The following is a 12,500-nucleotide window of genomic DNA, read 5'->3' as shown; positions in this document are numbered from 1 at the left end:
TCAGTACTAATCCTAAATAAAGTTAATGCAAATGAGATCTCGTGATGAACTCTAAGTAAACATACGTCCGGGGTTATTTCTGTACATGCTCACATATACACACTTATGCTGCTTACACGTACCAAAGTCCTTCTCTCTCACACTCTCGTACAAGTTCGTCGATAGTTACCCCCTCATACGCACACAGATACATATACGCACACGCACACGTACATGCATGTACACGTATATGTGCATTCACATATACACGTATACATACGCGCATACGTACACGTACATGCATACGCACACGCACACATACATATACGCATACACATACATGAGACTAACCGTTTCGAAGACTTATGGCAAAATGGTGTTGAATTAAGTAATAGGCCGAAGAATTTGAAAAAAAGAGAACTTTATATATCTATATTGCCTTGTACAGATACAGTAAAATATAGTTGCACCAGAAAAGATTCAAAGCAGATTGTTCATGTTCGAGTTTGATACTCTGTCCTACGTTTTATTATTATAATTATTATTGACTTGCTTAGTTATTAGATTCCCTTTCTGGCCAATTGCCTTGGTCTTCGGACCACGACGCCACCATAAAAGGAGGAAAAATATATTTTAAGGAGAGAATAATGAAACCTGGCGAACCTTCCCGTAGAGTCCCTAAGCTTTCATTGCATTAGAGCAACGGTTTTTAACCTTATTAGCGTTACATAACTCTTTTAGAATCTGATGAAAGCTGTGGATCCCCTTACCCAGAAACATTCATATAAATATAACTTTGCATGCGGTTTGTATAATGGACTTCATTGAGATTTTATTGTCTTATATGTGATACACAAGGTATTATCAATCTTAAAGTAAACAATCTAAAAAGCACCCCTTTTTAAGCAGGGATCCTTTGCAACCCATGGATCCCAGATTAAGAACCCTTGCATTAGGGTTTATTGATATTTGCAACTGAGCTAACTGTGATTGCTGAATTTATTGGCCTTCAGGTGTTTAGAATCTCTCATGACAATTAATTCGATTCATTCCGGTAAGTGTTATACAACAGTTGATGACGTTGAACGTGCTGGCGGCATTAAATTATTATGGATAGACATTATAATTACACAATCGTAAATCTAGACTATGTTTGTCATTCAACATCGCATTTAGAATATTATTTCCTCTCTTTATCTTATAATTTTATAAATTATGCATTTATATATGGGTCATACCATTTTAGCACTGATGTCATAATCTTTCATACCAGATTGTTTATATATGTGCACATAAAGGCAGGTGCTTTCAGGCTTTATATATATTAACAAAGTCAATAAGTATGCAACACTTTTTTTTGCATTTAAAATAGGTCTGTGCCAACATACAACAAGTCGACAATGCCTCCTTTCCATCTGTTTCAATCTTAGAGTATGGTGACAAATATAGTTTCACCATCACCATGTAGTGTTTGTTCTTCCCACAGGTTTCCTTTATCAAAGTACAACAGCTAGGGATACAATTACAAGCTTTGTAGCATGGGCATCTCACTCTCAAGTGCATGGCCTCTTGAAAATTTATTATGATAATGTCTTTGAAATTGTATCATGTTTATGTCTTTGAAATTCTCCACAGTAGCCGATCCATTTTCCGACAGAAATCCTAATGGAACATGTTTTAATATTCATATTTACTTCAGAGATTCGGCTTTCTACTTTATTATGGAATCATCAGGTACAGGTATTTCTTTGGTGTATATAATCATAATATAGGAAAGGAAAAGACTCAAACCATATACATTGAATTAAGTAAACTTTAAGACATGTTCCAAGTATTTTATTCAGTGTTTGGTAACAAGAACCAATACAGTGATTAAACTTTCGAGAGTAATCATTGTTATGACATAGGGAACACTTGTATAAAAATACATATTCAACTACTAATTAAGACAAAGTGACAAATGCAGACATGTACTGTTACATGAATTATATATTATGTTTTGTTTTATATTAACTTCATGTGAACACTGATACTAGCAATCTAACACATTGCCAAACCAGATTATATTCCAAAGGCTTGACTTTTAGATTTCAACAGGTATCATGCATTTCACTTTTTGATTACTTTAAACTTCTTTCATCCTCCTCTATATTCCCCACATCTCTCAATATTATCAATTATTTTTGTCTTGGCTATTTGCTCCCTTATCCCTGTCTCGTTTAATCCTGTATTTAAGGTATGGAACCACATTTCTAGGAAAATCTGCTTTAGTCACATAACCTTCATGTCATTACAAAAAAGGAAATTACTAAATAACAAACACTATACAAGGAAATTACCATAAACAAAATTAAATATGACCAGTGCACTTTTATGTATAATATGACAATCTTGGAGATAATGGAAGCAAGAATCCTAGAAGTAGACATTACATTATCTGGCTTTCTTTCATACAAGAGTTCAGTTTCCTTCATTTATTTTCTGCACACTTGTAGGCTTTACCTGAACAATCCCTAAGGTCATTGGAATGCATACCTATGAATATTTGAGGTTAATTATACCTGCCTGTTCTGCTTTGTTTGCTTCTTAATATTCAAATTACAAACTGTCCATTCCTATAAAATACTATTAGTCTTGGCACTTTCTGTTTGTATAGTAATATAGTTAACATCCATAGCAAAATTCTAAAAAAATCTACTTGTGTTTATTCAAATGACAAAAATAAACAAAAAATTCTTGCCATGCAAATAGAAATATATTAAACACTTCAATGATATATGAGGACTTAATAACCCATTCATCAGTGCATTCATCTACTCATACACCTTGACAATGTATATATACCTGTGTATAAGTATAGACTAGTTGGTATTCTCTTTTAATACTGTATTTGTGTTTCTATACAACACTTAATTGTGATTCCCCAATAAAACAATGATCTGGTATGCCCATAGGATGCCTTTTAAAAAAATCAACTGTTCCATTGTTGCTCTAACGCAATACTTATGATAATTACTAAAGCATCTTCATTTAACCATGTTGTATTATATATGCCACACTTCCTGCATCTATGAATACATAAAAAAGTTACTTATTTTCCACTCGGTACCACATGATTACAACTTTAAATCTGATACAAATATGTATAAAAAAAAAAAAATCATATACCTGATCAAAAAAACATGGGACGTACTAAATAATACAAAGCATATTCTAGTATGCTTGATACTATGCCATTATCACTATGTATCTGAAAGTCTCATGAAAAAAGACAAATATTAAAGGCAACATTTTTAATCACATATATTTTTTTTGTTTTTGTTTTTGTTTTTTTATACAAATGTCAAAACCTCAGATAAACAAGTATATGTACAAGAGTAAGATGCTTCTATCTCTTTTATTCATCATTCAGCTTTTATAAAGAAACTATGTGATAACATTTGAAAGAGTTAACATGTTGTCCATTACAGCTGTGTAAAATTGTAAAAAAATTCACATCAGGTTATCAAGAAAAAAAAATAATAATAAAAAATAAATAAAAATAAAGAAGAAAAAGAAAACAGAATATAAAATAAAATAATATAGATAATTCTACAAGCTTGAGATTACAGGGAGAAAGAAAGTTAAAGCTGTTTGTAATATATTACACAGAGGTATAGGGGATTAGAAATGTGCTGACAGTATTGGGATCAATGTAGACACTATCACCCTTTTCTTTTTAGCATTGTTATCAGCAAGATCAAAATATGGCCAATACTCCAAATTCTATTGCTCTAAACTGATGATCCAAGATAAAGCCAGGTTTTTGCTGTTGGTCCGAGATGCATTATTCACATAAGCAGATTAACCACACACAAAAGAAAATAATGATGATGATAATAATAATAATAATAATATAATAATAATAATACTGTATATACCATCCTCAGCTTAGCAATCATACCATAAAGAGGCCACTGGATAAAAGATCACAAATCCATATGCTACTTAAATTTTGACAATATGAATGTTTATTATTATATATATATATATTTTTTTACTTCATCTAATGCAGTAAATAATTTAACTCTATCTCTGTGATTAAAATACAAGTATCCATAATCTTATTTTAGATTTCCAGATGAAATATAAAATCAAAGAAAAGTAACATCCTACGCATCTGTATCTGAAAAATATCAGGCGATGGTTAGAAATGGAGTATTGGGGCTTGGTTGAGAATTGCGTACTGGCATCGGCATTGGTATTGGCCCACATCTGGATATCTGCACATCTCTATTAGGAATTGTGAAGCAAGACAGAAAAAAAAAAGTTGAAAACACCATAAATATATACATAGATAAGTAACTAATCTGGTTAAAAAGACAATCATGGATACACAATGTCAGACAATGACATAAACCAGTGACAGATAGATCAAAACAATATTGATATAACCTAAAGTGTCAGTCATTAAATGCCATTAACAGTGCTAACGATTTTTTTGCATGAAACTTCAGGTTATCTCAGAATTGTATGCCAATGTTTACAATTTTTGTTGTTGGTTTGACTGTCCAACCCTGGTACATAAAAACACACTGTACCATTGAAGGGTTAAACACAAGATAAATACTCAAAATATACCTAATAGTTCCATATACACTAACATGACATTTCACAATTTTAAGCTGATACATTGTTTCTCCCACACCTAAGTCTGTTTCCCTTCTGCACAAGAGGATACAGTACCACTTATAAACCATTTTAATGCCACTACTTACGGTTAAAAATCACTCAGAAAAATTACTATACTTCACACATAAACAATAAAGCAAAGACTGGCAACCATGCAGCCTATGGCTCATCTGAAAAGGGTTAAACATCTGTCATTTAATATCTTGTAGACATCTTATAGCGGAAACATGCCTTTACATGGACTTTAAACTGTGATACCGACGGCTTAATCAACTAAGGAAGACTGTAAACACTTCCTGTTAAAACAATCCAGGGTTCCCCTCCTTTGCACCATCCTCTCCCCATTTGAACAAGCCCTAAATATTTGATAAGACTTGAGTAATACACAGCATATAACAAGAGGCAAGGTTTTACAATGGGATGTATGGCACATAGTGGCTTAGGTACCGTATTTCCAAGAAAAAAATAACAAAATGGCTGAAGTATTAACCAAACAATAATCTACTATCCTCACATCAAGAATCCCAAGATGAAAAAGAGAATTGTAGGTTATTAAAAAATTCACTGAGATAAGAAGCTCAAAGCAAAGAGGTATCATCTTCTCTACTTCTATACATCCCAGCCGACCGACCCATTTTTTCTATGCTACTTTTATGGTCATAAAACTTTATAACTATAACTCCAGCTTTAATTACCTTACCATTTCTGCTATCGCTCACTGCTTAGATTACATTTTATCTGATGTTAAATATCAAATAATTCATTTTCACATTTAAATAGTACAGAAAAGACAAAAATTAAAACAATGATTTCCAAAGGAGAAAAAAACATAATCTATTAATATTTCTTTCAATCAAAGCCTGCTTTCGTCCACACAACTTTCTGTCCCCTGCTTCTGGATTCACAGATACTCTAAACACAAAATAACTACCAAAGAAAAAAAAACTTTTGAGCAGGGATAAAATAGCAACAAAAAGAAGAGACACAAGGAAAGAGAGGAAGAGGAGAAACAAAGGTTCAAGACAGTCAATTTCCAAACATTTTCAAGCACTAGCTAATAACTATGAACCATTACATAACACAGGACCAAAGAGTACCTGAATTCCAGCAGGGGAGCATGTTCACTCACTATCCCACTCAAGAGATGCATTCATTTGCATCCAGTCACATTTACAACACAATATCCAACTTCCAGTGCCAACAAATTGAAACAGTAATGATTAGATCAGATAATAAAAGAGAGAAAGAAAATTAATAGTTAGTTCTATTTAGAGAAATGGGGAGGAAAAAAAAAAAAAAAAAAAAAAAAAAAAAAAAAAAAAAAAAAAAAAAAAAAAAAAAAAAAAAAAAAAAGTCTTATCAATTACCTTAATGAAATTTTAATTTATTTATAAACTCTTGCTAATATTAATATAATGTGTTGCAATGTCTTTATTTTTTATTTTAGTATATACATATATTCCAATTAACATTTTTTTAAATGTCCAATATAAGGAATGTACCTTAATCATCTTTAAACTGTACATATCAATTACCTGGATTTTTCATCTACCCTTTGCTTAAATGCTATATTTTTTTTATAATGAAAAGATGCTGATCTCTCCTTACAACAACAACAAAAAAGAGAAAAATATGTATGACCATAAACACAATGTCTGTTTGCGGGAAATAAATCTTGTTCCACACTTCCTTCTCCTTAAATGAGCTGCACAATTTGAGAGCAAAACTGAGAAACTTGCAAAGTAAACTATGCATTTGTGTTTACAACTAATGAAACTGAAGAAATGAAAAGGAGACTGTATTTCCAAGACACATAGGTGTTTATCTCTATTACAATATTTGAATGCACTGACAAATCTAATTTATTTTTCGAACAACTAAAAAATGCATTATTGCTCTTTGGATATACCGTAAAAGAAAAAGAAAAAGAAAAAAAAGAAAAAGAAAAAGAAAAAAAAAAAAAAAAAATCCATATTCCACTCTAAGAAATTAAACAATGTACACACAGTAAAACCTCTACTTCTATCGATCTACTGAAATATCCTTTGAATTGATGCCTTACAAACACCTGTTATACATTCTGTGTTTAAGTTAAGCACTTTGACACATGCCAAATGCAAGAATAACAAACTATATGAACTTGTTATTCATTAGATACACATTCCTTCAATAAATAAATTGCTCTTGTAATCTGCTGTGCATTCTATACACCACACAAGTACACTCCACAAATATATTCTCTATTTCACTTAGAAAATCTATTGGAAAGGTCAGCAGACCAACAAAGTTTAAGCTTGCTCAAGAGCATAGAAAACTAAAACACCATGTATACAACATAGTCATTTCCCATATAACTATGTATAATACACTGCAGCTATTCATTCCACTAGAGAACAGGCTGATGCCACACAATTTTGCCATTCAGGCAGCCTGAGACTAGAAGGCAATGTGTGGGAGAAAACTTGGTACTAACAACACAGTTTTTATGACAATTGTTGGTGGATACAGCATACAGGGTTTGGGGAATATCTTGCACACATGTGGAGAGTTCTGAACAGTTCTGGTCAAACATCATGAGCCGCACCCCATGAGCATATGGGGAGCATATAAGCCGCCCATCTGAGTTGAAGCACAGCTCCTTGATAAACCCTCTTCCAACATTTGGTTCCTCTATGTAATGAGTTAGCCGTGAAATATTCTTTGCAATCTTATGGTTTGGATCCACCGTCTGATTATACCGAGGATAATTCTCCAAGGGTCGAAGAAGCAATAGAGCTCTATGATTGCCAGTACCAGTTCTGATATAAAATGCATTACGAGAGTCGATAATATTGGCTGCAGTCCTTCCTGAGCCCAAATTTTCTCTGGCATTGTCAAAATCTCTACCTCTGTGCACACTAAAGGTCCTATTACGGCCAAGGTGTTGTAAGGCTGGTGATGGTGACTGAGAGGATGAGGACTGGGGGAAACCAGAGGAGTTTTCATTGTTTCCACTACTCGAGGAGGCCTCTGAATCAGTCCGAGCTGCTCTCTGCCTTCCTTGCCGTATCCGTTGTTCCTCACGGCGCTCCCTTATATGTTCTAAGGCTTCAAAGACATCCATAGATGTAAATCGTAGCTGGATGTCTATGCCTCCCCCTCCTCCACCTCCTCCTCCTGCACTACCACCAACTGCTATTCCTGCACCATCTACAACTCTCACTCCACTCCCACCAGAGGCTGTTGCGAAGGCATTGACATTACTACCACTGCTGCCACTCCTGGCAGGACCAGCTCCACCTGCTAATTCTCCCCCACCACCTCCGCCTCCATCACCACCGCCATCATCACTCTCATCCCTTGGGCTGTGCCGCAGCATGATTTCCACCCTTGGGCTGAACGTCAATGATAAGTGTAAGTTTCCATTTACATTGCCACTTTCACTTCCACTGTTCGTACTACTGTTACTATTGTTATTACTACTGTTTGCACTGCTTGGTCTATTCTGAAATGTTGAAGAATTCTGTGCTTCTGTCTCACTTGTTGAGGGAATGTCATCATAGGGTTCTAGGTCTCCATGGTTGTCTTGATCCTCATCCTCATCCTTGCAAGCTGTCACTCCTAGGTCCTGGATATCATGAACACAGCTCCACTGAAAAATAAAAAAAGAGTTTGATGGTAAAGTTATTCTGTATTATGACACAAGGCATGCATGAGACAAGTCTGTTTAGCTTTAACCTGTTTTATACTGTGATGTCAGTCTCAGCTTCATGAAGCGCCGGTGGAATATACTGTGACACCAATGTTGGCCTCATAATTCCATTTTAGTCACTGCAGAGTGATTCCATATTCTGTTCTGGCTCTATTTTTTAGACTTCATATATTGCCTTAAAAATTTTATAGCTACACCCACCATCCCTCTTCCCACCCTCTATGCATTGGCAGAGTCTACATCACAGTTTCCCCATCTATGGTCTTACCCTTGTCCTCCATATCCTCCTAGCCTTTACTTCACCCCTTACCCCTCTACCAGGGATGGGAGAGAGAGAGTTTACCTTAGTTTACCATGAGGCTTCATCAAATTTTCCTTTCAAGAAAGAGAGAGAGAGAGAGAGAGAGAGAGAGAGAAAGAGAGAGAGAAAGAGAGAAAGAGAGAGAGAGAGAGAGAGAGAGAGAGAGAGAGAGAGAGAGAGAGAGAGAGAGAGAGAGAGAGAGAGAGAGAGAGAGAGAGAGAGAGAGAGAGAGAGAGAGAGAGAGGAAGAAACTGTATTCAAACACATTCAAAGTTACTGCTCGTGGACGAGTGCATCATGCACAAGCAACGCTTGTCTTTTAAACCATCTGGAGCAAAACAGTTAAGCTATTCTCTACAAGTGAAACATTTTCAAAATCTACTAGAATCTAAACATTGATTAAACTTGTCCCCACATTAAAAAGAATAATGCAAAGAGCAATAAAAGTTTGATCAATTATTTATACTTTATCAGGAAGACTACTTGTGAAAATGACATTCTTTTGGTGACATTTACTTCCTGTGTGATATTTAACTCTGATGTGACAGGAATTTTTTCAATTCAGTGATAATGTATGAATAATACAGATAAGAGGCTGTAGTACCAGCACAAATAATAACAACAATAATGATATTTAGTTTGGTAGTGGTAACATTCTATACATTTTAACCACTTCAGTCTGGGTGACGTGACCATCATGTCATGAAAAATCTGGCTTGAGGGGTGAGTCACATGAACATGCCTTGATGGGAAAATCTGGCTGCAGGCCAGGTGACGTGAACCTGCTGTCGTGAGTATTTCAGCTGAAGGGCGGGGTGACAGGAAAGACTCGCCATGAGTACATAAACTCCTCGTAAGGCTGATTAGACTTATTTGGCGATTTTGCATTTTTTTCATCTATGTACGAGTGTGGAATGTAATGTCTGTGAGCCATCACTGGAAGAGTGCCGGCTCCATGGAGGATGCCATTACCATGCTCAGCATTGTATTCCTGTCACTGTGACTAGCGATACAGGTTGAATATAATGAAGAGAATTTCAAAATGACTCACATAACAAAGTGTTACATATTTTTAATCTTATTGAACTGACTTGTTGACTACCTAGAGAGATGATATGGAGTCTGTGCAAAGAAAACAGTCTATTACCATCTGGATAGTGCAAATCAAATTGCAAAGATAGACATTGGAAAATGGGAAAAAGCTAAAAAAGTTTATGCATAAAAAGAGGAAATAACATAGTAGGCATAGAGTCTTATCATCGCACACGTGTTTGTGGGACCCCGGCTTACAAGCTGCCACTTAGCAGAGCAGCTGCTCATGTAAGCCTAATGCCTGAATTTTGGTCATGTGATTGCCGTGACACAACCAGATGGGTTAAGAATGGAGAGTAAAATCAAATCAAAATTTTGTTACCTCTAATAAAAAAGTAACACCATCATCATAATAATGCCAACAGTCTTCACATGAATAACAGCAACAAACTCGATAATAACAGTATCAGTAGTAACTACAACAGGCCTGAAATGTTGAACAAAAACAATGAAAATCATAAAACTAAAAAAATATGAAGAACATAACTAAACTAAATGAAAGCACATAATCGATTCAAACTGCTTACCTCTGACGAATCTTCCATGGATGTATTTCTGGACAACACGCACCAACCCTGTGGATGAACTTGCAGAGAGTGGATGACCTCCGCCTCATTAGAGGGAGGGAAGTCTGAGATGAACTCCACTCTATTCCGCTGTCTGTAGAACAGGTTTGTGAACATGGTGGCGTGGGGTAACGGAGTGTTCGACAACTGCATCAAGCGGTACATGTTGGGCTGTGAACAAACATTGGATCAGTGTGTGACTGTGAAAGAAACCAGACTTCTTCGCTCTTCCCTTTTTTTTTTCTTCCATTCTCTTTCTTCACTATAACAGTGCAGATTTAAATTCTCCTTTTCCTTTAGGTCATAGCCTCCAGGAACATATATGTTCACTGAAGTTTTGTTTTGTGAATTTCTTTACGAAACACAGAGGACTCCACAAGTGCTCAATCACCAAGGAGTCAATTAGTAGGCCTACATTGACTTCACCAGATTTCCCCCTCCCTGGAACGTTCGGGAATTTTTTTTTTTAATGTTATCAACCCACTGGATCTGGGTGATTGAAAACAATCTGACAGAGGGCCAGGTAATAGGAACATACTGTCATGAAAAATTTGGCTGAATGACTCAACATGAGTGCACAAAAGTCTAGAAGGAGTATTACACTAAGTAGGCATTTAGGAATGGGCTCTTACATTACTTCCACCAGTAAACAAGGTTGGAATGTAGCATGTGTCACCCATGCTTAGAAGAGCAACAGCTCCTGGGAGGAAACTATTTCCATTCTCAGGATCCTATACCTACTTGCTGAGACCACAGGGTAAATTAAAGAAAATTGAATAGTACAAAAATAATTAAAAATGGCATAAATAATATTATCATTACTATTGCACAGAGTTGTAGACTACCTAGAGAAATAATATCGTGTCTGTTAAACGAAACCCCTTCTATTACCATCTTGATAAAGCAGAGCAAATGACAAATACAGACACAGAAAAACAGCAAATAAGCAAAAAAAAAAAAATGCTTATGCACAAAAAAGATAATATCACTGGAATGGGGAGGCAAGGAGTCTTGATACTGCACGATTATGCCAGGCCTACAAGCAGCACATCTGAGAGAGTTGCCACTCAAGTAAGCCTATTGCCAAAATTTTGGTCCACATGCTGACAGTATGATTACAATTTTACATAAAATAAAAATTGCAATATAATATAGAATAAACTTATTATTCTAAAAATCAAGGAAAAGGGTATACCAGTGAGATATATATATAAGTATTTGTAACAGGTTGCTTGGTGACAAAGTACTTGTAGAGCCATCTTTGTGTAAACACAAATCATCCCTGACAGAAATCGGTTAATTCTTCCTTTTATACTATAAAAAGATCTTACAAAAAATAAATAAATAAAAAAAAATTTAAAAATAAATAAATAAAGCAAAACAAATATGAGAACAACCGCAACATAAACGGAAGATCCCAAAACACATTTCAATCCACAGAAACCACTCGCCAGAACGAACCTTAAAGTTCCTAAGATCTTCCGAGAGGTGCTCCAGACTGAGGTTGTGCACGAGTACCATGTAGCCGCCAGTGGTGCACATGACCAACTTGCTGCAATCGGGACTTAGGCGCATTCTCATGAGTCCTTGCATGCTGAACAATTCTGTGGACAGCAGGCCATCCTCTGTGTACCTGGAAAGAAGAATCTTTTTATTGTAACTTTTTTTTAAAGCTCCCAAATTCATTAAAAGTTTAAAGTTTTCTCTTACGAGGATAATCTATGAGCATACATTTTAAAGTTTGAAGAAGGGTGTGGGGGGAGGGCAATCAGAATAAGTAATTGAAGAAAATCAAGAAAATCTACAGGGGATGTTGGGTTCTGACTAACATATAACCTACTATTCCAAAATTCCTTTGCATTAAGACTGATCACAGTATTCATATTTTTTTATCATTCATCCTTTACATTCTTATTTGGGAAAATTGGGTTTTAACTTCAAACAATGATATGAACCTGTTGCAAAGTTTAGCTCATTAAATTTAAAGATACTCATTTTTTATCAAAATCTTTCCACTTGATAAAAAGTCATTTGTCTCTATCAAAATTCCTTCCTTCCATGTTAATGCTTATTCATTTCAAGTGAAAAAAGTTTTTTTTTTTCTTAAATTACTTTGCATATTCTCCTCTGGTCCCAAATAACCTTGGTACTAAAAATTGGCTAGTAGCCAGTAATGTCAGGCTGTTATGCACTTTGGCAG

General features: G+C 35.2%; 1 protein-coding gene across 1 annotated transcript in view; it reads right to left on the bottom strand.

Moving 5' to 3' along the window:
* Nucleotides 1-6,300: 6,300 nt before the first annotated feature.
* Nucleotides 6,301-12,500, bottom strand: part of LOC119580398 (DDB1- and CUL4-associated factor 10-like) — a 16,896-nt gene continuing 10,696 nt past the window's right edge. Inside the window, exons 4-6 of the mRNA XM_037928529.1 lie at nucleotides 11,762-11,933; nucleotides 10,262-10,471; nucleotides 6,301-8,281 (exon numbers count right to left, since the gene is read on the bottom strand). Of these exons, the coding sequence (XP_037784457.1) occupies nucleotides 7,037-8,281; nucleotides 10,262-10,471; nucleotides 11,762-11,933 (1,627 nt within the window). The 3' untranslated portion in view covers nucleotides 6,301-7,036. The remainder of the gene's footprint in view (nucleotides 8,282-10,261; nucleotides 10,472-11,761; nucleotides 11,934-12,500) is intronic.

Source organism: Penaeus monodon, chromosome 13 (genome assembly GCF_015228065.2).
Source record: "Penaeus monodon isolate SGIC_2016 chromosome 13, NSTDA_Pmon_1, whole genome shotgun sequence".
Classification (NCBI taxonomy): Eukaryota; Metazoa; Arthropoda; class Malacostraca; order Decapoda; family Penaeidae; genus Penaeus; species Penaeus monodon.
The sequence above is the reverse complement of the archived record's forward strand: the minus strand, read 5'-3'. Positions and strand labels throughout refer to the sequence as shown.